The sequence below is a fragment of the Pelmatolapia mariae genome, linkage group LG12 (genome assembly GCF_036321145.2).
Source record: "Pelmatolapia mariae isolate MD_Pm_ZW linkage group LG12, Pm_UMD_F_2, whole genome shotgun sequence".
In the NCBI taxonomy this organism is placed as follows: Eukaryota; Metazoa; Chordata; class Actinopteri; order Cichliformes; family Cichlidae; genus Pelmatolapia; species Pelmatolapia mariae.
Window position 1 is genome coordinate 25620920 of NC_086237.1, and position 27899 is coordinate 25648818.

At 39.8% G+C, this 27899-nt stretch overlaps 1 protein-coding gene across 5 annotated transcripts; it reads right to left on the minus strand.

The window, feature by feature from the left end:
- Positions 1 to 676: 676 nt before the first annotated feature.
- nipbla (NIPBL cohesin loading factor a) lies at positions 677 to 27656 on the minus strand. 5 transcript variants are annotated; one of them, XM_063488996.1, is made up of 49 exons: positions 27297 to 27656; positions 25721 to 25787; positions 22801 to 22950; positions 22377 to 22542; positions 21717 to 21817; positions 21480 to 21585; positions 21152 to 21315; positions 19456 to 19604; positions 19171 to 19261; positions 18712 to 18933; positions 18312 to 18560; positions 17458 to 18185; positions 15838 to 16051; positions 15560 to 15736; positions 15239 to 15412; positions 14804 to 14965; positions 14605 to 14711; positions 14418 to 14504; positions 13929 to 14160; positions 13513 to 13664; positions 13326 to 13406; positions 13106 to 13206; positions 12782 to 12911; positions 12586 to 12668; positions 12142 to 12274; positions 11688 to 11831; positions 11446 to 11532; positions 10956 to 11176; positions 10760 to 10862; positions 10575 to 10673; positions 10223 to 10369; positions 9075 to 9209; positions 8867 to 8965; positions 8684 to 8737; positions 8475 to 8583; positions 8217 to 8347; positions 7861 to 8001; positions 7654 to 7747; positions 7249 to 7403; positions 6925 to 7015; positions 6537 to 6710; positions 6170 to 6360; positions 5798 to 5905; positions 5103 to 5303; positions 4403 to 4549; positions 3917 to 4302; positions 3643 to 3817; positions 1736 to 1933; positions 677 to 1621 (listed from the first exon to the last, which is right to left on the minus strand). In XM_063488996.1, the coding sequence occupies exons 3-49, from the start codon at positions 22862 to 22864 to the stop codon at positions 1259 to 1261; spliced, it is 7626 nt and encodes a 2541-aa protein (XP_063345066.1). In that variant the 5' UTR covers positions 22865 to 22950; positions 25721 to 25787; positions 27297 to 27656; the 3' UTR covers positions 677 to 1258. The 5 variants fall into 5 exon arrangements, with proteins under 5 accessions (XP_063345066.1, XP_063345069.1, XP_063345068.1 ...); XM_063488999.1 differs by having other exon boundaries at positions 18010 to 18185; positions 25721 to 25790; XM_063488998.1 differs by having other exon boundaries at positions 14605 to 14708; positions 25721 to 25790.
- Positions 27657 to 27899: the final 243 nt, after the last annotated feature.

A 27899-nucleotide genomic window follows, 5' to 3' on the forward strand; every position in this document is an offset into this window, starting at 1 on the left:
AATATAAGAAAAATATTTATCTCCCAGACTTAATCAAATACAATATTCATATTACTGGATAAGTCCTCTGACAACTTTCGACTCTAATACTTAAGTTGCCTGACAGGTTTGTATAATATGATTCAGCAAAATCAAAAACTATACTATAAATCACTTTATGCACACTTTAGGAAAAACTGTGATAAAATGATCATCCTTTGGACAAAAATCCTATAATCTGACATCATGTAAAGACTCTCAGTGATATCCGTCCAATGATTTTCTTCACTTTTGCAAGATGAACAGACTGGATTAACACTTTGAGCAGACAAGTGACAAAGAGAAGTAGAAAATTTATTGCAGTATTTGTTCCACCAAAAGGGTATGAATCCCCTTTCCTCTTATTACTAGGGTGACCTAATACAACAAAATCTACATTTACAAAATATCCTCCTGCAATAGGCCACATATACTGCATGCGTAGTTCGAAATAGAATAAATTATATTCAGAGGACTCTGCCATTGTACAGCATGGACAAATAAAAGTGAACAAAAATAAAAATTCTTGTTTTTTTGTTTGTTTTTTGTCATCTGTTTTTTTCCTCAAATATCTAAAAGCTAAAAGGAAAAAACCATCCGGTTGCTAGTAGTATAATAAACTCCAAAAACACTTTAATAAGAACATCAAAAAGACTAATTTCCAACATTCACTTAAGGTTTTATTCTTTTTTTTACAGCTTTTTTGTCTTCAGAGATATAAACATTTTAATTTTTTGTCGTGTTAAACTATGATACAGTGGGAGTAGAAATGAGCGACTAGAATCTGCTGCACAACAGCGAAGGAGCTCCCACAACAATGTCGACAAAACATTTCCCTCCAGGTCTCGTCTCTGATAGCCTTTTAAGGGATAATCGGGGTGAATTATTCCTTTAATGCCTTCAGGATTCTATCCTCTGAACTTGTACACAAACGAAACATGAGCAGTCCCTCTAATATAAGTCTTATGTTTTGTGTCATTTTTGCAAGAATAACTCATGTAAAAGTATGTAGTGTCAAATATTCTTGCCCTCGTGTTTTCTTACAAAAATGAGGAAGGAGAGAGGGAGGGTAGGAATCCAGTGAAGTTTGGCTGTGTTGTTGGAGGTGGCAGGTTGAGGAGGAGAAGGAGCAGGAGCAGTGAAGAGGAGGATTTATAATAAAGTAGAAATGGAGCAGGGGAACCAAAAAAAAAAAAAAGGAAAAAAAAACAAAACAAAAAACCCCACCACATTGGAGCCATTAGCTAGCCCCTCCTTCCCGTGCTGCATACAGTGAGCGTAAAGTCTGTACTACTTTGTTGCTCAGTTTGTGGTTGCTGGTCAAGGCAATCTTCTTGTAAATGATGTCCGACTCCTTAATAGTGTCCACCCAAGGCACCAGTTTTCGGCCATCACGTTTCTTGGCTTCTGCCCAGGGCCCCGAGTACGAACCAGCCATCCAGTGGATGCTGTACCCATTTGAGGTCTTTTGGATGACTCGAGCTATCTGCGGCCGGTCTTTATATTTGGGGCAGCAAAGCGCAATCACATCCATAACCTCCACTGTCTCACTCATCCGACCAGGATCCGAAGAGTCACCTGCTCGCCTTGACTTTCGAGAGGACTGTAGAGAGCAAAGAACAAAAAAAAAAAAAATTTTTTTTAAGAAATTTCCTTAATTTCCTCAATTGCTTTTAATTAGCATTTTACAAAAAGAGTGTGTATCCATTTATCTCACCCCTGGGGTCCTCTCGTCACCATCACTATCATCATCATCCGTCTCTGGTCCGGCCTGATTGCGCGGACTCGGTCCTGACAGGGGGCCGGAGCCTCCCAATAGAGCGTTTATGGCTTTGTTTCTGATGTTCGCACTGGCAGATGCTTCCCCCTCCTCATCCTCTTCATCTGGGTCCAGATGTTCCATCAGAACTTTGAACTGTGAAAAGTAAAAAGACAAGAAACCAACTTTGAGACGAAGCTTCAGGCTAATCAGCAGTTATAACACTGCAAACCAAATATTGAATAAAGGGCAAAACTCATATTCACTGCAGTCTGTTTGAATTAGAGATGGACCGATCCGGTATTACATATCGGTATCGGTCCGATACTGACCTAAATTACTGGATCGGATATCGGAGAGGAAAAAAAAAAAGTAATCCGATCCATTAAATATCACGAAAGCACCTCACAAAACTTGCAACATGGCGCAACTCAGCTCATAACCTTAGCACGTCGGAGCAGTATGCGTCACGTGATAGAGCGGCTGTGGCGTGCGAGACCTGTCGGCGGTCTGGTTGAGCATTTGGAGCCTCGCTACCAAACCGGCATTTCATCTCCGAGAAAGTTATCCCAGAGAGAAGTAAAGCAAGTCTGTAAGTTCATCTCTGAATGTTTGTAAAGCATTCCCACGTTAAGCTTAACAACCGATATATGGAGCGACTGCCTCTTCTCTCTCCCTCCCTCTCCTGTTGCTACTTCAATCATAAAACTGATCAATGATTGGCTGATCGGCTTTTCTGTCGCGAGTCCCGTCTCTCTTGTTTGTTTATGGCCGACTTTGCACCAGAAAGAGGAAACCAGCAGCTGAACAACAGCAGCGCGTTTAAGCTTGATAAGCTGTTGTTAGAATTTATTTAATATTACTTTCTACACCAGGATCCTTTTCTACGTAGCTGACGGCTGGTAACTGTGCAGGAGCGGGTCTAGCAAGGTTATGCCAGGGGGGCAGATAGGGCATTAACAGGGAAAAGGGGGTACAAAGAAATACTTTTCCTTCTTATTCTCATTTAAAATGTCTAGCTTTTAATAAATAATTATTTGAATCTTACACCTAAAGTTTTAATCTGATGTAAAATGTATAGAAGTCTATTACTGTATATAGTAACTATACCCTAGTAAGCTATAGTACTTTTCCTTTTGGGAAGGTACCATCTGTGTAGTCTGCAGTTCTGTTGAAGAAAGATGTTGAATCTACTTAATTATTGTGGAAAAATAATTGATTTCTGTGCATTTTTTTTTTTTTTAAACACGTGCATTAAATTAAAGTTGATTACGTCGATTAAGCATCGCGAGGGTGGGGGTGGGTCCCTATTTTTTTTTTGCTGGGAGTTGGCAACCCTTACTTACTTAGGTTGCTTAATATTTCTGCTAAGTACTCTTTAAAATACCAGATTAGGGAGGATGGTGTAGGTTTAAGTTTATTAGATTGATCAGTATTGCTGAACTATGAAATATTTTGGGCGCAGTGTATTTTTTGCACACAGCCTTAACAGAATAGCTTTAGTGTTTTTTTAAACTTGAGTATGAACTTATACAAAATGCAGCAAGATATTAAAAAAACAGTTTTATTGATTAAAAAATACACTATATCGGATTCATATCGGTATCGGCAGATATCCAAATTTATAATATCGGTATCGGACATAAAATGTGGTATCGTGCCATCTCTAGTTTGAATCGCAAATTTAAGGCAAAACTCATACTTCAGTAAGTTCAGTAAGTAAGAAAAAATTATTAAAAAACGTTTTTGTGTGATAATTAAATTCTACACTAAACCCGTGTATGTAACTGCTTAGAGGACAGACAATAATATAAACCAGTGAACTCAAAACACTTTAGTCAGGCTGATTACACTTTGTTACTTACATCTAGATACTGTTTGACTATCTGCTTCTTTACACCGTCTGTCAGCGTGGCGTGAGCCATGTTGTTGGAGATAAAGTCGATGGTTTGTCGTGGGTGAAAGTGAATGTTGCCTTTTCTGTTCACTGCCTTGTCGTACACTTTGGCTGACTCTGTTGGAGAGTACTTCTGGATTTTACTGTTGGAAGACGAAACATTTTTTGGTCAGTTGTAGAAGTCACAAGGTCACATTTTGGCAGATGTTCTGAGTTCGTTAAATCAATCCACAATTACTAACCTGTCAGAGAATCCATATTGGTTTTTCAGATGCTGTTTAAGCACCAGCAGAAGCAGAATGCCCTGAACTGCGTTTGCAAAGTCCAAGAGACCTGTGGGATTATCTGGGAGGAGCCTCATTACTTTCTCCACATCGTCCACATCCAAATCTTCCAGATCAGACTCGGACTCCGAGCTCTCTGAGTTTGCAACAGGTTTTTTCGTCTTTTTTGGCCGTCGTACCACATCCTCGTCAGTGTCTTCATTGTCCTCACCATTGCTGTTCTCTGCATCTTCACTCCTCCAAGAGTCGCAGTTCATCTTTTCCTCATCATCCTCTCCATCTGATGTGTTCTTCCACTCTTTCTTGACCTTTTTCTCCTTACGTCTTGGTTCCTTTAAAAGAAGCTGGACAGAAAGGAAAATCTATTAATATTTTTTTTGTTCCAGCAGTGTAATTCTCTGGATTAAAAAAAAAAGAAAAGAATAAATGTCAGGTCTTCCCCACCTCTTTAAAGGTTTGCAACAAGTTGCTGCCAGAGACGGACAGAGTGATGTCTATATGGTGCATGATGAAGAGAGGCTCCTCCTGGCTCTGGTATGGAAAACAAGCAAGGTTGTCTGCGATAAACAGGAGCATGTTTACGTCCGTCTTCTGCAGAAAGAAAAGAAATGTAGAGCTTGATTAAAAGTTAGCACTTGGTACAAAATAACAGTGCAATATTACCCAATTTGAGTTCAAATGCTCATACATAAAAAGTTAACTGTGTATAGTGTAATCAGAAAAGATGTAATATTGTAGACTGAACTTCAGCATTTGTCGCTTAATAAAAAGGTCTTCCTTTAAGATCAGTGTTATCCAAGCTCAGCAACCAGAGGAATCTGAAAGCTCATGTTTTCATTTGTCTGGATTCCCTTTTCTCTCTTTACATGTGGCCTAATATGGGTATTATTGTACACATTGTGTTGTTCTGATTTGTTGTAATTCTATCTAGTTGTAACCAGCGGCATTTCTAGACTAATTTACATTTGCGTAATGATGTCAGGCTAGGTCTAACCTTAAGAGTTGTCATAACACACCTGTTATTGCACTTACCACAAAGCAAAGAACACAAAGTATATTTTTACATTGCATATGGTTAATTAGGAAACACCATTTGGCACTAAGTAGCGATAATATGTGCTAAGATGAATGCTGGTTAACTCACAGCACTGTCATCAAAGAGGTTCAGCAGCGAGATGAGAAAAGCCCTCCGGTGTTGTCGGTTCCCCCGGATCATAGTGAAGAGGTGGGAGCAGAGTGCCGAGTGGGTCTCGTCCTGTCTGAATCCTCTTATGATGGATTTACGAGATGAATTAATGGCCTGCTGCAAACTGTATGACATCTTCATCCCAGCAACTGCCTTCATCTGTCATAAAATACATTGGGTGATGAGTGTTAGAAACACAGCATTTCCTATAACTACTGGGACAATTATTGTCCTGACAATGTTCCTTTAAAAAAAAAAGTATCATGTACACTCACTTTATTAAAAAAAAGATCCAGAACATGATCTCTTAAGAGACTGGAAACTGTTCTGGCATTAAATGGTGCAGTGGGTAGAATAAATGTTGTGATCTGTACAGAGTGTACCCTGCCTTTCGCCCTGACACACCTGGATAGGCTCTAGCACCCCAAAACCTTCAACTGGACAAGCGGTTAAGAAAATGCACGGATGGATTTTTTAGTCACATAAATCTAAGGCTCATCTTGTCCATACCGTATCACTGTTATTCTGGTTGTTTTTTGCAGCTGTTTGTGCTAAAGGTAAAGAGGGTTAAAAGAAGACAAAACCCCCCCCCCCAAAAAGTAACAAGGTAAGACCTAAATCTGGAATGCGAAAAAATTAAAACACCAACTCACGTGGATGAATCCTGTGTACTTCTTGTCAATCTCCACCAGCTGCTGGTCTGCTTTGTTCCTCATGCTGGGCTCTGGGTCTGTTCCCATTGCAATGAGGTAGGGTACACACTACACAGAAAGGATAAAAGCAGTGAAGTTCACATGGATATGCATTTTACTTCTGTTCATGAAAAAAAGAGAAAACAGATTAAAATGAAAGTAACTAGTGATTTTACAATAACTACAAACTAATGAATATTGGTTAGCTTTAAGATGCTTGCAAACAAAAATTACTTTGAGGGAAAAAAAGTGCTATCAATAGACCAAACACAAACAATTATTTATTGATAGTGATATAATAATGACACGTGACAAGTTCTTGCTTTCAATTACCTGTACAGGATGGATGAGACCCTGGTTGAGCGTGAGAGCTATGACGTTGAGAGCAAAGTGACGTACGCTGGATTGGGTGTGGAAGAAAGCCTCCAACACCTGCTTTAAATAAAGCTGCATAATGGAGCTGCTCATCCCCGAAGAGATGTCTCCCATCTCCTTCAGATCCTCTTGTTTGGACATTTTCTTCCCTACAAGTACAAAAAACCATAAAATATACAGATTGTCCCTTCTAGACGATGTTCATTTTTATATAGTGAAGTAATAAAATCACTTGAATTGACAAAATGTTATAACAAGCATATTATTCACTGTGGAACATAGATGATGACGTCTAAAAGCTGTTTAAAAAAAGAAATCTACTTACATTCTCTGTCTGCTTCCTGCATCCGCGTGTCTTCCTCCTGAAGGTATGTCTGGAGGTTTTTGAGGATCTGAATTTTGAGGTTAATTGAGGAGCCACTGTCAGCCAGGATGCCATTATACAAAGACTTCACCTCAGGCATAAACATCTGGCTGGGATGCATGATCACAAGGAAACCTGTGTGAAAAGAATAACAAAGATCAAATACAATACAAAATAAGTAAATGACACATCCTTCTATATAATCTCAACCTGCTGTGGCCAGGGAATCATTTGGAAATCGGCTTTTAGCCCATCTCTGGTCTTTATATTATAGTCCTATAAGCTGGTAAAATGACACTGTAGGTCCTGGAGTCAGTCTAATCACATAAAAAAAAAATTATGTTCTTACCTAAGCCAATGATGGCTTTGGTCTTGACCTCCTCATCTTCATGCTTGGTGAAGTATAGCAGCAGCTCAAGAACTTTCTCCTTGATAACAACCTTGATAACATGTCAACACATAATTATGAAACTGCAGACATTTTCATACATTTTTTTAAAACAGCAATCATAAAGTTGCATAATGAGCTGCTTCATCATAGTCAATCGTGGTTGTGGACAAGATCCTCAAAGAAGAAGATAACTGGACGTAAAGCTGTAATCCAAAGTAAGACCCAGTTTCCATTTGAAATGTTCATTTCTAATCAATAATTAATCATTAACTACTACCCTACCTTGGTGGTGCCCTTGAACTCTTCCAGATCAAAATCAAAGTGTCGGGCCAGGGCACCCACGGTGAAGAGGGATCGCAGCAGGAAAGGCTTGTTTGCTACCAACTTTGTGTCGTTTGGGTCCTCCTGATGCTGAACCTTCAGCCTGTTAAGTGCACCTAAGAGGGGACGAAAAAAACATTTGAATGGAATTTTTTAAATTCCATTCAATTTCTGTCTGTTTATAGGCCTTCTGCAATGTTTTTTGGAGAACTTGTGGCTAAACTAAATCCACTCTTCTGAAGAAAGAGTGGGATATAAATAGTTACATTTCTTTGGCTTTTGAATGGATTAAGGTGGCACTTCAGCAGAGCTATGCTATCCCTATAAAACACAAACATTATTACTCCAGGCATTAGCATCTCTCACCATAGAATCTGTTGAAGCAAGCCCACACAAACTTATAGTTGTGTGTGACTTTGTTCACAACGGCTCCGAGACAGCTCACACAGTGTTGGACCACCTGAACAAAGGAAGATAAACCATCATGTTACCTCTTTAACAAAACTGGTTACAGGTTATATACTTAAATTGGGCAAACTTATATAAACTTGTTAAAACACTGCTGCCACGCACTGTCATGCCATATTTGATGATGAGCTTCATGAGGTCTTCTTCAATGGTTGCAAGGAAAGTTGCACTGGGGTGCTCCATCAGAGGAACCACAAGCTCCAAAATCTTTGCCACATTACAGATAACCATGAAGTCATTGGCAGTCTGCAGGGGAAACAAAATATGAATGTTATAAAAGTATATTAGGAAAGATCAACTCCAAGAAAGTACTCCTTCTCCCTTTCAATCGAATCATTAACTTAACAACTGAATTATCTTTACATATCAACACCAATATAAAGTTATAGTATACTAGTAAACATTATCACATTAATAACTCTTCAAGAACAAAAAATGTTAGTAATTTTGAAACAACTTACATTACACTTTGTCGTCAGGTAGGGCTGCATGGTCATAGCATGTTTGACCATAAGTTGGGCGCTGATCTTGCTGAACAAGTACAAGGTGGTGATACATGCCACTAGCCGTGTTGAGTTCACCCCCTTGTTCTCTACAGAGGGAAAAGGAGTTAAAAATACATGCAAAATTACTTATATTTGTCTTTTACAGAAGTACAATGCTTAGGCAAGGATATATGTTTACATTTAAATATCTAACCAATATATATCCAAACATACCTGCAAGAGACTCCTCGTATTTAAGGATGTGTTCAACCAGATTGTCAACGAGCTGAACACAAGCCTTTTCGGCTGGCTTATATGATGCGTCCTCTTCAGATTTGAGGAGCTAAAGAAAGGAGAAAAATGTTTATAAGGTTTTAAACAATAACAGATCTCAAAATATACAATAACAGATATCTATTATATAATGAAGCTCAAATGCTAACATTTTGAAGAAGCTGTTCAAACCAATCATAGCCGGTGTCTCGACAGGCTGCAACCTAAAGACATCAGAGGAAATGATTAATAATATGTAATCATCAACTACTGCTTGAGAACTGACACCCTGCTGTTTTTTTATATTTATAATTTTAAATTATTCAACGAAGTGGTAATTCAGTTAAATGTACCACATCAGTGATGTTGAGAATCTTCCTGGTCATGGTTTCTTTGTCGTGGGCTGGAGTTGGAGTAAACCACAGCTTCTGGAATGTCTCATTCACCAGTTTCTATAAATAAGAAATGCAATAATAAAAAAATGAAATAATAAATATCTACAAAGAATTCTATGAAGAATGGAAGGCACGTCTTAACAACCATCAGTAAGCAGATCCATACCTTAATTCCTTCCTCGTCATTGACCCTGCGGATCATCTTCACGCACATCTCAGTAATCTTACTGAAGGTCGGTTGCTCCAGACAAATATCTCTGAGGATTTTGATCACCCGTTTTCTCACACTGATACCAGTGTCCTAAAATAAAAAGCAATTAAATTAATAAACTGAAGTATCATTTTTAAAATGAATTTTAAAAAAGGCTCCTACAATGTTTATAAGAGAAATGTATGCATTTGGTGTAGTAGCATTTTTTCACCAACAGGTGGCAGAATAAGACTGTAATGAAGAGTGAACTTCTCATGAACCCACTTGAACATTTCCATGACAACAGGGACAACAATCTCAACTGTTCACTTCCCAGATGCTAAGCACAGAGAGTAACTATAAAGACTTTGAGTTCACCTGAATTTTAGTACTAACAGCATGTTGTCACGTGTGCTTTTTAATCCTAAACTCTTAAACTGCTGCTGGAAAACAGATTTAAATAACTCATGCAATAGAAAACCCGAAACTGCCCTATTAACCATTTTTTTAGGACTCTCCAAATACATTTCTGATGTCCACTTGGTGGACCCCCCTCCAAAACAAAACAAACCCCAACCAAACACAAAACAAGCCAACAACCGCATTACTAGCCCAGAAGAAGTGTGCAGCAATCAGAGAAAAACACAATATTTACATGTATGCAGTTCATCAACAGACATATCAGTATTTCTAGTATTGATCTGTGTAAGAAACCATCCTGCAGGTGCTAGGGACAGCTTAACAATGAAAGCACAAGTGAAGGGCCAAGCAAAAACACAGCAACTAAAAGCCCACAGTACAATGATGAATATGCCAAAACAGTGTTAAAGCTAAAATAATTATAGTAATAATAATTCTAATGCTATATTTCCTCATTATCTATGGAAAAAATCAGTCATGTCCATATCAATCAATTGGTACAGGATTGAAAAATGTTAGCTATTCTGACAAATGCACTAAGTCCTAAACCCAGCATCCTAATGTCACACTCAAGGTGTGGTGGACATCATCACACGATGGACCTAGCATGTGAAGTCACAGCTGTGTTTTTTGTTTTTGCACCTTTAGCACCTATATGCAAACCACAGCATAACTGGGAATAAGTGACTGACTGGACAACTTACCAGTATCCTCTCTATGAGCATGTCGTAATATTGCTCAGTGAGTTGGGGTCTGCTGAGCACAAACTTGCCCAGCAGCTCTACAGCTGCCTCTCTCACACTGGTGGAGTTGTCCATTAAACGACCATGGACACCACGCTGCATGTCGGACTGCAGACAAAGAGAGCAATCAGTCAGCGTATAGCAAACTACAAGAATTACAAGATACCTTCTGAACAGAATGCTGCAGAATAAGAAGTAAATTTTGAAAGAGCAAAGCCATACAAAGAATATAAGTTAAGACAGCATCATGTGCAGTAAAAAACAAAGTTAACAATTAATGCACTTGCTAATATAAACAGAGATAGAGACATACCCTTGCCAGTATGCTGGGATCAACAGCCACGACCTCAGACAGACATTTCATGGCTTTAGTCCTTACAGCGATGGCACTTTCTCCAAGGACTCGTAAAATCTGGTAAAGAACAAAGAATGTTTATGTTTCTCTGAGGGGGGGGGGGGGTTGAAATGCTTTTGCTAAAAAGAAAATCAAACTCTTACCTGTGTTAAATAAATATCAAAGCTCTGGGCGAACGGCCTCATAGAGGCCAAATAACGCACAATCAAACAGGCATCTTCATAGTCCACAGTGTCAGAGTTCATTCTGTTGAGAAGCAGGTTACAGATTTGCACAGTCACACAACTGCACTTGTGCAAATAAAAGAAAGTACACTGCTGATATATCGCACATTCTTACTTCAGTGTGGTGAAATGAGCTGGCGTGGTCTTAATGATGTTGCGCAGGAACTTCTTGCGCTTCTCAGCACGCTGCATAATTTCTCCGGTAGCTTCCACCTCCTTGGCATGTTGCGGGCCGTCTGAAGAGTCTTCGTCCTTTGGATTCTGGTTCCGCATGGACTTTTCAGCCTCGGTGGTGGCATCGCGGAACCACTGAGCAATGTAAAACTTTCTAGCAAACTAGAATGCAAAACAGGTCTCAGTATTACATTCATCGCATACAAAGAAAATAATTACTTGCAGTAAGGAACATTTTTATTTGCACACAGAGATAACATGAGCAAATACCGTTTTAAACCATTTAAGATATGTCTTCTTATTTAAGAGAAGAAAGATTTATTAATATGGTAGTTTCCAACAGATTCCTCAAAAGCCAGTTCAAATGCAATGTGAAACTTATATCTAAACCTTAAAAAATTCACCACATTCAACCTAATAAAAATACCCACCACCAGTGAGGCATCTGTCTCAGCGTTCTCCTCCAAGTAGTCCAGCAGAGCCTTCTGTAGCTGTTGGGTCTCATCGCTGCCTTGAGACTTTAAACGGGGAAGAATAAGTGGGAAAATATGTTAAAAGGTAGGAATGTAAATCATCAAGCAAGGACACATTTTCTGCTTTTTACTCATTTCTGTCCCCATAAAAAACAAATAAACAGTATCCCAAATCATTAAATGCGAAGCTGTCCTTTTACCTCTTGTACAATACGATCAATTGATCTCTGGTCCATCTTGCTTGTCACTGCATCCTTCCTCAGACGTGCAGCCACTGTGCCCAGATAGTCTAGAGATGCTACTCTCAGAGCCATCTCTGTCTGCTTATTACTGAACTGGTGTACCTAATAGGAGAAAAAGGCACAGGAATGGATGAACACAAGAACACTCTCATTTAAAAGCCAAACAGAAAAAAAACCTGCTATCATAAAGTTGATTTTCATAAACCACAGAGGTCAAGTTTGAACAACTGTGACACAAATGCTTTGAAAATGTTGTATAAAATAGGAGCATTTGCTTTCCTGGAGCCTCCATGACTTTTAACAAAAGGATGGCAAAGTCATCTCTTGCTATTAATCTGGATCATCTGTTCTCGGAAACACTGAGAAAAATACTTGCAGTTCCAGTTTAAAGAAAGATCTTAGTCATGCTAACCAGCAGTCTCCCAAGCAAACTGAGCAGCAGCTCTGCAGCAGGCCATTCTGGTTTGTTCACTGTTGAAAGTAGGTCCTGGACAAAGTTCTCAAATAATGGACGGTAATCTTCTTCTCCCTGCTTGCTGCCACACCTGAGGGAGGCAAAAAAGGAAGAAAGGGGATAAATAACAGGGAAATAACTGGACCAATCTGAGAGCATAATGAAAAATGATTAATGGTAACAATTATAATCAAGGTCAGACAGTCAACGATCAGAATTAAGACAGAAGTTTTAATACGGCTGAACAAGCTGGCAGAATACATCTGGAAAATCCTATAGAGTTGCAGCTACTTCAAAATGTTCCTAGTTTTTCTCAATGTTGACTGATGACAAAATGGATCTTAGCAACATTCAACAATGTCATCAAAAAGTATAAATAGGAAGAAAACAATCTGAAATTACTTTTTAAGGAAGACTGAGAGGAAGTTTTGCGCAGTTCTCATTGCCGTCTCATAAGAGTTTGTTATCAACACGTCCTGATCCACCTGAAAACAAAAAAGAGCTCTTGAGCAAATGGTGTGTCTGACTGCATGTTGTATTGAATAAAACTATATTTGCTGATGTTTTTATGGGTTTTCATGTCAGCTTGTGCACCTACCTTGGTGTCATACTCTTCAAAAACATCTTTGTCACTGGGTAGGTGGACCACACACTGGATCAGCTGCAGAACCAGTGCTGTTACCATTTGGATGTACATCGGTTCTCCATCCTGGTCTGAACTGTTCAGCCTAAGACACAGAAGGTCAGGATAAGTCATAAGTTACTAGCATTGCACAATCCAGTAAAAAAAACATCAACACATCTGCACAATTTTTATTTCTACATTGATGGTCAGACAATTCTCAAAGCTCTCAATTCATGCATTAACCTAGCAACTCTGAATAGCCTTAAATTTATGTGAATTAGTGTGAAAATGGGTTACCTGAAATTCCTGAGGGAGCGTTTGCTGGTGGGCAGTCTGGCCAAAGAGGTAAAGATCTCCTCAAGGATCAGCTGCCGATGCTTCTCATAACGTGAGAACACCTGTATACAGCAGAATATGAAAAAAAATGTAAAAAGATAAAAATTGCAAAATAACATTCTGGACCAAATGCCCTAAAAGGATGCTTTTAAATAAACACTGAATTTTTGTGCAGACGTACCGCTGTAACTAGTTTAATGGCACACAGCTGAAGCTCACTGACATTCTCTACAAAGAATGGAGTGATTCCCATAGAAGAAACCTGGAAGAAAGGGACATGCACAATATGAGAAATCATCCAAAATGCAATGCATGTCTGCATGGCTGACTTAAACTAATGTACTAAGTGCAACACTCTTAGCGTTTACCTGGAGGATGGTGGTGTCTGTAAGCAACTGTATCTCTAGGAGCTCAGAGATGTTGCTGACAATGTCACACACTTTGTTGTATAACATGACTATGACACGCTGCTTGTGTGTGGAGCATTTTGCACGCTTTGCCTTCGAGCTCAACATGCCACCTATAAAAACAACAGAAGTCTGTTAATTTTTTAAAAGATGAACATAATAAGAAAATTAAAAATCTTAAATTAAGAATCTTAATTTAAGAAATACTATAATTTTGCAAGCTAAAAAAAATTGTTCCTGATTTCATAAAGCAATCATCTATTTCAGTTTGTCAAACTGGCACTGGCTTATTTATCATTTGGTCTACTACTAATGTTAAGTTTATGATGAGTTTCTAAAGTTAATAAAGAAAAATGAATACAGAATTCTTCCTGTACCTCCATGCGGGTCCACCCTGTAGACTGGATCATACTGTGGATACAGTGTGTTCTGAAGATGAAACTTGGTGTACTGCAGCACCCGCTCTATGACATCTTCTATGTAGACAGCCTTCGGCATGTGTGCTGAGGTCATAATGTTCAGAGCTGTCAGACAGGCATCTGCAGACTTTGTGACTCTCTCCATTATCAGATCTCTCCAAAGTCTTTCCTCGTCTTCAGCGTCATGGTCCTGTGGTTAAAAAGTAAAGAATGTGAACACTTTCTACATCAATAAACCAGTGTCAGAATGAGGAAGGCTATTATGTATTTCAGGAAGAAATCTGGAGTATTTGTTATGATTGTCAGCTATTTCAGTATTATTATGTTTTGTTCATGGTCTCTGTATATAGACTTCCGCAGTGCATCACTGCAGGGAGAAAAATACTCCAGATATTAGGTAATGCTGAAAGAATAAGAAAAATAGGAAAAGGGAGGAAGGGCGCTCACATGGTTCATCATGGTGGATAGCTTGGACCCATCCTGGATATTCTTTTCAAGGATATTCAGAAGCTTCACCAACTTGTCTGATGGGATCTGTAAGAACAGACACTGGTTTTAGATCTACATCTGAAGAACCATTACAAACCCACAACATCCCAAATGATGTTTTTTATGAATAAATAGAATATAGTACCCTGCTGGAGATGCCCATGGCCTTAATTTTGGCAGATTCGCTACCCAGCTCACTCAGCTGGTGTTTACCAAGCAGCAATTCCTGAGGTATCTCATCATCGTCTCCTGCTAGAAAACATAAACCAATAAATTAGGACTAAACGCTAGTAAAATATAAGAAAACCAACATATCCACATTGACAGTCAGTACTGATACTTACCCATAGTAGTAAAATCCACATCCTCCAGATTTTCCAGTATGTTGTCAATGCTTGCCAAGAACCTCTTGAATGTAGAAGAGTCCATCAGTTCTTCTTGGGTCAGCTTGGGTTCATAAGCTTTCCGTTTCTTCTGCTTTTCCTTCATCTTCATTTTTCTGGCAACTAAGTGTGAGGGGGGGGGGGGGGTCGCAAGAAAAAAAATCTACTGTAAAAATCTGCTGTCAAGTTTTTTACATATCAGATTTACCTGATACTATTAAGCAAAATTAAGGTGGCATTTATTTTTATGCATTTAAACATGTAAACACCCAACTCCACAATCAAAAATGGCAGTTTGATTTAATTCTGAACACCCAACAAAGGCATAATAATCTCTTCTACTACACACGTTTCAGAAGGGAAACAAAGATCATTTGTAGCACTTAAATTACAGACCTTCACTCATGCTCGGAGGTGGCGAATCTTCCTCAGATGAGTCTCGGTAGCGGCTCCCTGATCCTCGGCGGCTGTCTCGGTGCCCACTTTTCCGGTGTTCCCCTGACCCTCTGCGCTCCCTCTCTTCAAACTCCCAAGCTCTGTCTTTCTCTCTGCGCTGCCGCTTCCTTGCAGCTGTAGAGATTTAGCATAAAATAATAAGGTCTAAACTCTAAAAAAAGAAGCTAAAATTAAAAAAATAAATAAATAAATTCTCACATCTAGTAAAAGAACCTGCAAAAAATAGTTTGGTATAAGTTAGAATTGAATGAATTGACTCACACTCTCCAGTTGCATCATAGTCTTCATCGGAGCTGACCTCAGCATATTTGGGCCTCTCATTTACTGTGCTTCGTTTCCTCTTGTTCATCTTTACCCTTTCACATAAGGGCATGGTAGACTCGATCTCTGCCAGCAGCTCTGGGGGCAGCTCCTTCAAAACTGCTGGGTCCATACCACCTGAAAATTTGACAATAATATTATACAATTATTAGCAAAATAATTTCATTGTATAGAGTGAAAAAACACATGGTAAATATAATTTAAAAACAGCTTCTTACTTTTGCCGGACTTTCCTGAGGAGAGTCGGTTCTTTCCAGACTTGCTGTGCCGAATGATCCTCTGGATCTGGTCAACTGATAGCTTTTTTAGAACCACTACAGGCTTGGGGCGCTTCTCCAAGTCCTGCACCAATCCCAGCCTCTCCAGTTTAACTTTTGGCTGGCCCCACATTTGACTTTCAGTCGACCCACTGCCTTCCTTGTCACGATTGATCTGGGAGGAAAAAATAAGATAGGAGTGAGAAAAAACATCCAGTATAGTCAAGTTCAAACATCAATATGTTCCACACTTCACACAATTAGACAGAAAACATGGGCTTCATTCAGAACAGAAAATAAGGTGTGAATAATGACTCAAACTGAAATGAAATTGGTGATTTTGATGTTAGTTTCCAGTGTCCAGTGTCTTGATAGCAAAGCACAAAGATATATTCCACTGTTTTTCCAAAAATATCCAGGTCTTAACTTGTAGAACAAACAGTGAACACATCGTGTTGTCGACACTGCAGTGCAGACAGCAAATACCCACTTCTAATTGGGAGTGACTAGCCAAAACGTAGGATGCAATTTTGGATGTTCCCACTTGTATTGCACTTGCAGTGCAACAAGTAGTTTGTGCTAATTGTGCTAAGTGAAAAGTGGGAGTGAGCTGCAGCTCATTGATGCAACCTTTGTTCACATTAAGAATATATTTAAGAAGCTTTGTCAAGTCCACAAATCCTTAGTGTCTGAATAACATTTAAATACCTAACCAGCTATTTTTAACATCATTTCAGTCATCGTACCACTCTTGATCTTCAACGTCATGTCAACAATTTGGGCATAAAATTTCTTACAACATGATTTTTCCCATGATTGTCCTCATAGTCAACCCGTTATGAGGACAGTCATAAATTCTTAGTGAACACTGCACTGGCAGCATTTCCTACACAACCATAGACAGACATGCTCTGTCAATTACCAGCTAAATCATTGCTAAGTACTACTAAGAACTTCCAGATGTCTATTCACTACAGAACCACTGGTGTTGTCCAGCCCCACCTCCAAGTCTAGCCTCGCCTCTATCCTAACCACAGAGAGCTCTTGAACTTCAACCACTTGAACTTCTAATCTGAAGAGAGTGCATATATAGTTTGATTATGTCTGGATAATTTAAGCATAAAAAATTGAAGCAAATTTTTCTTTGGCATCGCCAGTCAAGATGGACAGGAAAGTCAGGCCTAGTACATAACCAAACAGAGGACTAGCCAGGAAGGACAAAACCTTTGGCAGAGGGGTCACACTCAACCAGGTGAAGTGCTTACAGAAATTATTTACTTGCATGCAATCCCCCCCACAAAAAAACAGCAGTGGAAGATTTCTTTAAATGTGCTTGCTTTCATTCATACAAGACAAACAAAATAATTGCTTCTACTTTTTCTACTCTAAAAGACAGTTAAGTGTGGTTAATGTGTTAAAGGAAATTAAAGACCAACACCGAGAATAAAAAAAGGCTTACAAATGGGAAACTAAAACCAAAAGAGTGTATAATGGTATGATTTGGTTTTGTGAGATTGCAGGCAGTGACAGCTGAATGATTGGTAGGTGGGTAGATATTTGTTTTGGGTCAGCCCAGATCACCTTAGGGATCTGGAAGTTCTTCAGTGCGCCACTATGCCCTCCCAGAAGCTGAGCAGGGAAAGAATCTGGAAGTTTAGCACCAGAAGCTGACGAGGGGAGTTTGGAACCATCTTGTCTACTGCTGCTCCGACCAGGGTCTCCAGTGGAGGAAGCCCTGAAGCCAGACCTATCTCGATCGCTTCGGGAGCGAGAATCAGGGGACCGCCTGTCTCGGCCAGTCTCACTCCGATGCCTCCTATCCCTGTCAGACTCACGGTCCCTGTTTGACGACTTGGGCAATTCTCCACGTCTGTCTGAGGACTTCTCATCATGTCTGTGCTTTGAGGATTCCCGACCTTCTCTCCTGCTGTCATGCTTATCGACCCTGTTCTTGATGACTTCTGGTCGTCCATCTGGTTTCAATCGCAAAACTGTGTCAGAACCCTCCACAGCAGCTGGCCCACTAGCTGGTTCTTCAGGCCAGCGTTGGGCCTCAAGGGCAGGGACAGGGGCAGCCAGACAGGGGTCGAGCTGACCGTCAGCTCGGCCTGCCTGTTGGAGGTCGATGCTCACCATGAGGGGAGGGCGGCTGGCACCGTTCCCAGCTGCAGTGGCCTCTTGCGGAGTCAGTTTGCCAGCATTGCCCCCTCCTGTTGATCCACTGCCCGGGGCACCTGTGGGGCCACCTGGTCCCCCTGCACCTGGTTCCAGAGGAAAGGAGTCCTGCTTTCTCTTCTTCAGTGGCTTATCTGTAAAGAGATAGACAAGTAATTAAAATTAAATACCATGACAAGATGTTATAATTCAAAGCAAAACATTTTTTAGCTGTAGAGTTATATGTAAATGTTAATTCTATATGAACTTCTCTTACACACCTTTATCTTGCACCTCCTTGGAGCACTTCTCACTAGCAGCCTCTCGTTCTATCCTTTCAATTTCAGCAAGTGCATCCAGCTCTGCCTCATCATAAGGGGAACTGGGAGGCTGAAGCCCACTGGCACCACCTACTTGCTGCTGATGTTGCAGCCGCGCTCCCAGATTTTGCTGGAGAACAGGAACCTGCTGAAAGCCCAGTTCCGCCTCCATATTGTCTGAGTTCTGATCCATGCCTGGCATAACATCACCTGAGATATTAACAGAAACACTTTACGTGGTTGGATTCAAAAGGGGTGGTGGTAGTCCTGTTGATCTAAAATGATGCATCACAATGTACCTCATCAGCATTTCTAGTAGATCAAATAGCTATGAAACTGATGGAGAAAAACAACATCTTACCTGGGGGATCCGACTCATTTGACTTGACCCTGGACAGCTTGAGGGTGAGCTTTGTTGAGTCCTTGTTTGGAGAGCTAACAATGTCGTACATATCTTTCTCCTCTTTTACTATTGGGACTTTCTTTCTTTGCTGTAGCTGCTGTTTCTGGTCAGGTACTCCTTCCCTTGGTGAGGGTGCATACGGGGGTGGTGACTGGAGAATCAGTGGGGGACGAGAACCCGCTGTGAAGAAGCAACACGAGGAAGAGGAGATAAGAGTAGTGAAAAAGTGACATTCTTCAGAAAACATTAAACTACACAAATCCAGACATCTCTCTCTGATTACTACTAACAACACCAATGAGGGATAATAGCCTCAAAGCAGTGTTACAGAGCATGTAGCAGCTTCTCCCATAATGAAGAAAAGGTAAGCAAAGTGTATGCACTGTAGTGCCTCCTTTCCACTTCGAGTGTCCTTACGTTTGGGCGTTCCTTCACTGCTAGCTGGGGAGCACCCTGACTGTGGAGACCTCAGAGGAAAAGATGGATTCCTCATGGCAGAATCACCCTCCTGCAAAAGAGAGACAATACAAACATAAGTTAGCATGTAACACCTTTACACTCAACTTTCAACATTGCTCTCAATTATATCAACACAGCTACTGTTAAGACCTAAATAAATTGTACCAGATAAATATATTCAGGGTTTTATTGTGGTATGTAGTAAATACACATTCATCTATTTAAAAACGGTGTCAGTTGTACCTCATTTCCCAGTCGATGTACAATGTTCAGGTAGTCTTCAGTACCATGTCTGTCTGAGTGGTGGTTGGCAGCATTAGGGATCTGCCCTGTTACTTTGCCCTCATGGATGTTTCTTATCCCACCTGGAACCATGGGACTGGCCACAGACACTAGCAGAAAAAAGGCATTATTTTATTACTATCCACTAGTAGGGAAATACAAACATTGCTGATTAAAACAAAATAAATACAATTCTTTTGAACTGGAGGTGTACCCAAAAATTGCTGATAAAATAAGTAAGTATGCATATGACCAGTGATTTTTTTTAAATGCTTCGAAGTTCCTCAAAGAGATTTCATCAGGCAAAATAATAAGTGAATCAATAATTTCAACCATCAGGACCATATAGAAAGGCAATCAGAAGTTAGGTTTCATATACAAATACTCAAGAGCTACAAGATTAAACTTGCTGACATGTGAATAACTCATGATTTTGTTACAATGGAACGGAGAACCTTGAGTTCTGACTTTGAGTGCCTCCTTTTGTAATAGCACTCCCCAACAACTTCCTCCCCAGGGAAGACAATGTATCCCACCACACCATAAATACTGTTCAAGTATGGAACAAGAAGGTGAATAAAAGCCCATGCCATCAAGGTTATTATACCTTACTAAAACTAATCTAAAAACTAACAATAGATGTGAAGAAAGATTCGAGTTAACTAAAAATAAAAAACAGATATTGGAAAAAATTGGAGAAACTAGCCTTAATTTTAATCCAACTTAAAAAAAACAAACAAAAAAAAACTACATTTCAACTTGCCTGATGAGGCTGTGCTGTTTGTTCAAACCGCTTTCAAAAGGTTTTTTCTGACATATGCCTTTCATACAGTTATAATCAAAACGACTAAAACTAGCACTGAAACCAATAAACTAAACATTTTAAAACAATAAAAACTAAACTGAAACAAAAAATATTTTTGGAAACCAACTGAAACTATGCTAAATTGTGAAAAATGTCAAGATAAAATAAAAAAAAAAAGAATTAGAAAATACTAAATTATAATAACTCTCCAAGGCATAAACGAAGAATGTAATCTCGATGTACCAAAACACAGCTGATCCACAGTCTCCACCCCACAAACCACAGACCAAATGTGTCAAACACTAGGACACCCAGAGGTCCAGTGTTCATGCCCAGATGTGTCAGAGCTATTTCAGAACAAGAGAGACCAACACAAAATATGCACACAGTTTAAAATGTGTACCTAATCAGTGTATAGTCAACCTGTTTGTGTATAACCACCAAACTTTTGTTGGCGCTTAGTCAATAATATTTGAGAATCGAACGACACTGTTAAAACACACACACAGAATTAACAGAAAAGGGTAATGTTTGTGTACACCAGCAATGGCCTTGTAAATAGAAAACATAAATATTTCAAAAAATTATATTTAATTATAGGAGCCATAATTATCTGATGTGAGAACTTAAGTGTACATTCGATTTATGTATGAAGAATATGAATTTAGTCAAACCCCTGCTTATTATTCAAACCAAAGGGAACAGAGTTTCCAGAAGACAAAGCTAAGATATGGCTGACGAAATCAAACAAAGATGCCATCAGACTTAGTCGCAAGTTTAATATTAGAAAAAAATTAATGATGAGCTCTGAGTCTCCATGCATGCGCATTAACATTAAACACAGGTTCTCACCTTGTTGAATCTGTTGGTGTTGGTTATAGCTGGGTGGTTGTTGGTGGGGATACTGCTGTATGTAACCTGTGGCAGGGCTCTGAGGAGTGTATGGGCTGGGTACTGGACTGTTCTGTTGGCCCATGTACCGGCTACTGGAACCCGTCGGAGGTGTCACAAACCGGCTAGAACAGAGAAAATGTAAGGACAGCAAATAAGAAGAAACACACTGCATAAACAAAAAAAACCCCAAACATTTATTTAAATTCAAACATGATGCATTTGTATTGTGCTTTAATTAACATTTAAAATTTAAAGTTGGAATAAACCAGACTCTTGTCAATCTTGCCTTGGTGGATTGGGAGAAATCGCAGCTGGCTGGAAGTTTGCAGACTGGGCAGGGCTATGCATGGAATTCATCTTAAAAGGTTGTACCATTGGCTGCTGCATGACATCTGTTTAGAAACAAAATTGAGAACTGAAATGAATAACCTTTATAGAAAAAAATATACACAAAGCTTGATTTTTTTGGTTTTTATATTAGTAACATAACGACTTAATGTGCAACAGGTAACTGCGCCCATACTTTTCTCCCTGAAGATGCCAGGGTTCCTGGCCAGCATGGTCTGCAGCAACAGTGGTGCATCTCCCTCTGGTTCATCGCTACCCAGGTTGTCCTTCAGCTCTCTGAAAACACACAAAACGAGTTCACATCAAAACACAATGAGGCAGATTAGAAAGGTGTCAGATTTAATGTCAAAAGCAGAAAGAAAATGCTGAATACATTTTAAGCAGTAAACAAAAATTTGACTATAAGGCCAATTCGGAATCAGCAAATAACCTAACATGAACATCTTTGAACTGGATTGGAAACTGGAGCACCTGGAGAGAACACAAATAGTTTTCTCTCCAGTACACGGGTTTTTGGCTTTTTAGGTGTAGTATTTGCACCTAGAAAAGTTTCCTGCAGTGGAAGCATTAACATTCATGGTAGTCTTTCATCTCTCTGATTCATTAAAAATTAATCTTTTGTGTTTTAATTAGTTAAAGAATTAAGCAATGCCGCTCCATCTCTTCTGCTTTAAATCAGCTTTAAAGCCAAGTTATCCTGACGTCTGAGCTTTAACAGCCAAAACATTTCCATGAAAACATGTTGGGGTTTTTGTTTGTTTGTTTGTTTTTTAGTTGGCCTTGTGTCTTTGTTCATCCAGACAGCATATTGTCTTACAGACACTTATATACTCACATGTGCTCTGTGGAGACCTGGTTCAGACCATGGGCTAGCTGGGAGGCCAGATTCTCATCCCGGCAGCCCAGTAGGCATGTAACTTCCTCCGCAATCCTCCCATTGTATAGGAGGCTTTTAGTGGTGGTGGCAGGTAGAGGAGAAGGGAGGGGCAGCTGGTTCAACACTGATACAAGAGGAGAGAGTTTTCAGCAAATATACATTTTAGGAGTTAAAATGTGAGCAATACAGGACATAAGATCTCAGAAAAGTTTAGAGAAGCAGAAGTAAATGGGGGAAAAAACAAAAAAAATGCGCATGTAATCACTATTGCACATTTACATCTGTTCAGACCGAATGTTGCAGTTTAGGATTTAACACTGGGAGAGAAGACATAACAGAACTGTGAAAACTTGTGTTTGTAACATAACTATGTGACACTCACAGTCTGTGAGGCTAGCGATCCCAGCAAGAGTGGTGATGGGAACATGAGGCATATCCCCATTCATGCTGAAGGTGAGGGTGGGGGAGTGTGTTGATACACAGGCAGATCAGGGGGTCGATGGACGACACCCGTCCTCACATCTCCTGGCACCTAGCAGAGACAGGGAGGTCGGTAAGAGAAAGACAAAAGCAGCTTTAGTGATGGACAAGAAAAGAGAGAAAGAACTGCCACAGTACAGAATTACAAAATGAGTTAATGGTCATAAAAATGTATACAAAGAAATTATTTAACACAAAAATGCCATAATTAGTCATATTATTTAAATATAAAAACAGACCCAAATATTTGTTGTATTTTCTCTGTCTGCCTTTATGCTGACATTGCGTTTCATGTGGCAATGGTGTGCGCTGTAATAAATGTCCAGCTAGAGCGTGTCAATCAAAATAAAATGCTGTGTTCTTCATTAGTTATTCAATTATGATCTTACGTTTTTCACAGCATTTAGTAATGCCATGCAGCTAGTACAAGCGCAGGTTAGATGTGTCACTGAAGAAATGCCCCACAGATACAAAAGCACCGAGAACTGAATCCTGAGGAATGTACCACAAGGCGTGATTAATGGTTACTGGGGCATGTTGTGTGTGTAGCCAGTTTTCAATGTCACAAGGGTGGCTTTCTTTAAATCTGGCCTCATAATCTTTCATTTTTATATTTAACGTTTCTGATTAAAATTGGTTGCAACATGTGCAACCCTTTCGCTGACAGATATTCTCAACTGAGGGAAGACAGCACGTTATATATGCAAAACCAATGAGCCGCTCATTGGTAATGCCATCGTACAAAGCCAAGCAGGTACAGTAGCACGAACTGTATGCATCACAAACCGACAAGCATACAGTCTGTGATGCAAAAACATTTTTAGTACTCAATTTCACTCCATTAGTGTTTATTACACAGATGATTCAAAACAAAAACTTAATTACTAAGTCAATTAACTAAAGTGCTTTCCACACTGCCCTGTACTTTAACAGGGTAGGGTTAGAGAGACAGTCTTGGACCTAAATGCACTTCCTGGGAATCATGTTAAATATATCACTTTTTTAAGGTTAAGAGCTCTAATGTAAAGTTGTCACTTCAGAAAAAAAACACAAGCTCCGAGTGTGCATTGAGTGGTAAAATAAGCACATACAACTGGATATTATTCTCTTGTCTTAATTGCAGACACGTTGCAGTTTGTTTGCAATTTGTGATTATTCTTCATAATGTGTATCAGTATATTATCTTTATGAAAACACGTGCAAAGTCAGATTTTTGTGTGTGAAAAAAGCCTGATTTAACAAAAGTTTTTTTATTAAGTTGCCAGACACTATTGGGATATCCATAATTTTAGTTTTGTGTCTGTGTGTACTTGCTTTGTCGTATAGCCCTCAGGTCACAAAGTTACAGATCAACACAACTAATTGTTACATGACATACATGTCACACTAAAAATACACTACAATACATTTTTCCTGAATCCCCACATAATACTAAGTAATACTACTGAGTTATCTGGTTAGGGAATAGCGCTTTCTGAGTGCTATTCAATAGTCAACTGTTTGTACATTTGTGGGTGCTACCAGCAGCTCCCATCTCCCAAGTATCACAGAAAGTGAAGCTGGATTTCCACCAGAAATGTTGTTAAACCCAGAACTGCTGCAGGTTACTAGGGCATTATCCACCTGTACCACCACATACTGTGTGTGTGTGTGTGTGTGTGTGTGTGTGTGTGTGTGTGTGTGTGTGTGTGTCAAACAGCTGTGTGACAAAGGCCTAGGTGTAGCTCTCACCGCTTCAGACTTTACACACACACACTGTTGTCAGTGCAAGGTGAAAAAGAGAGAGAGAGAGAGAGAGAGAGAGAGAGAGAGAGAGAGAGAGAGAGAGAGAGAGCAGAAAATGATTGAGTCTACTGTAACTGCCACAGATATTAGCACCTGAACATAAACGGTGTTACATTTTAACACCTGCCAGGTTCTGTCCTCCTTTTTGTTTTATTTTGACTTTTTTCTTGCTATATTAACTTTTTCCAGCCTATTATTACAGGTAAATAATGGTTAATGGTAATTTCAAATCTTAACAGTTGTAGCTGTGTTAAAAAACCCAAAAAACACTTAAGAGGCAGGGAGTAATGGGAACAGACTGCAAATGATTCCCAACTGTAAATATGCAATCCATGCATGTTAATGACACAGAACAATATTTTCTGTATAAAGTATTTGGCAGAGCACTTGGCTATGGGTCCCTAACCCCACTTTGAGAACCACTGATTTATATGACATTGTATTTTATTCACACCTCTCCTAAGAGCAGAAATACAAAATATACACAAACAAATATTGAGGAAGGGGTGTAAATGCAATAGCACAACATCAACAAAACTTTAAAAGCTTGCCTTACTCAGCTAAATGAAAGGACTAAGGCTGATACGGGATGACTGCCCCTCAGCACACGTTTTTAAATATTATACAGCCTCAAGATAATGCATTTCCGTAAATGAGCCACAACGATTTCTAATACCAAAAGCACTGTTAATCTGAATAGGGATTCATCTTGTGTTACTACGATTTAACTACATTGCCTGATACCTAAACATCACTCATTTCAAACCATACAGCTCGCTGTGAGAAACCTTGAAAACCTGTGGCCTTTTTTTTGGATTGAAATCCCTTTGCTTGTTAGAGATCCTTAACCTCTGACAAATGTGTGTGGGGGGCACACAAGCAAAGAAAAAAAGGCAGCTGTAATGTTTTTAGCACATCTAATCACAACCTCTTGACAAGATACTTTGCACTTTACACTATTTTTAAGACAGGAAATAACAACAATGTCAATATAAAAGGTAAGTGGTTTAAGCTTTTGCAAATATAAATAATGATACCTTTTTGACGAACTCTGTGCAGTCTCCTGTGGACTCACTGACATTTCAGATAAAAAAGTCCTTCAATCTGCTGAAAAAGAAAATAGCTTTGCATCACACTCTGTAACCTAAAACTGCATTTTACTCTTAGTTGTAAAGACTTCAAAAGAAGTTCTGCTTACAGCCAGCCAATGGAGCTAAACCAAAACAGTAAAATAATGCCAGTGCCTGCATTATTGTTTTGCTATGAAGATCTCGTTAACACTACATTATCCGTAAAATTGAATGAAAAGTGTGTGGCACTGACTTCTAAGAGAGAGCAACAAGTTTTGATCAACTTCCGCACATCACTAAAGCCATGCAAATATGTAAACAACATACTGCAACGCGACATGAACTGAAAGCATGCGATCCCTAATAGGCAAAACTTATCGTGCGCGGCAAAACTGTTGCAGGGCACCGACAGACGGATACTGTAAACAGTGCATTAGCACGCGGCAACTTTAGCATGCTCAGAGGTAGAGTGGTTTCCCTATGCATGCAGGGGCTTGGCTGACAGCTGTGAGACTGACAGGCAGGAGGCAGCACAAAGGAACAGATGCACTGTGATGGTGGCGGTAGTAGTGGGGGCTGCAACCTCCAGAAGCCATCAGCCCCCGTGCACATTCTGCACACTGGCTAATTCGAGAAAGCCAATGAAACTGTACTGCCTCTGGTCAAGGGGAAAAATATCTGACAACATGCATACCTAACTCAAACAGTAAAGCAAGGAAGAGCAGGAGCAGCGTACGTTTCTGCGCGAACCATAGTCAAAATATTTCACAGCAGGTTCGCCACCAAAACCACTACTAGCCCTGCCAAAGGCTCCAATAACCCGAAACACAGCCTAAGATGTCAAACAGCATTAATAATAACAGCAAAAAAGTTAGCTCCCGTGCAGTTAATATTAGCATCAATTTCAATGTTTATCTTAGCACAACTGCAAGCGGCAGCTCGCTACTTGCGAACAAAACCTCTCCAACCGTTGCACTGCCAAGAAGTTGACTGTCTGGATCGTTCAAGCTAAGCGTGAAGCTAGTGTTACCACTGAGTATAGCAGCTAAAATGAGTAACGCTAGCTGCCCAACATTCACTAACAACAATAGTCGTGTTTTAATAGCTAGCCAGTTATGCTAACTAGCTGTAAATGTTGTCAGTTAGCTCCTAATGCTGCTGCTCGTTCAAATAAACGGAAGGCAATGCAAATAATACGAGCGCTACTAGGGGTTTATGAATTTTTAGCAAATTTCCATTTTGTTCGGGGAGGAAACGGCGCATTTGTAAATAGATGTAAAGAAAACGGCACAGACTCCTAATTCCGTGGCAACGGCCCAATCCTCGGGCTCGACAAATGACATCCAGTCCAGGCCGTGCGCCTCGGCACAGCAAAAACACACCTAAGCTAGCCTGGCTGGCTAGTTCGCTAGCTTCCGTTACCTCCCGGTCAACGATTAACGACGCCGTAGGTGGTCTCACGGCAGAACATTTATCAACGTTATTGATAATAGTCGGAATTTTAAAAGTTGGATTAAAGATACAGATGTGTGATTATATTTACCTTCGGATGTTGCGTTCAAAGGGAGGGGAATGTTTTAGCTTGGTTTGTGTCCGTATCTCTAGCTCCCCCTTTCTTCTCTCTCGCAGCTCCTCCAGAAGGAACTCTAGTGGCTTGCCAACTAGCCGATGAGCTAGCCTGCTAGCTATCAACAATAATCCGGGTCGGGCTGATTCGTTCTTCTTCCGTCACTCAAGGGTGAATATTTCAGCGTACAATCATGGGGAAACATTCGTTCTTCGGAGTTTCAGTCGGTCTGCGCCGACATAATCAATGAATGCAGCCAATTTCGACAGTAAATGAGAAATATGACGATTGTTGCGATCATCAAGAGGCTCTCCTCTCGTAGAACAAAATGCCGACCGGAAGTTCTGCCGTCTGACTGACCAAAGATCTCAGGAGTGACTCCCTCCATCGGCGCCAAACAAAATGCCATGCGACATTTCGTGTTTTTGCCCCTAGGGAGCGCTGTAAGACAAGTTTCTTTTCAGTGGCCTGTTTACTTTACAGTCAATTAAAAATTTTGGATTTGGTAAATATACTATAGACACCCATATGAACAAATTATTAATATATTTTTTGGAAAATAAATAGCCGATGGAATTA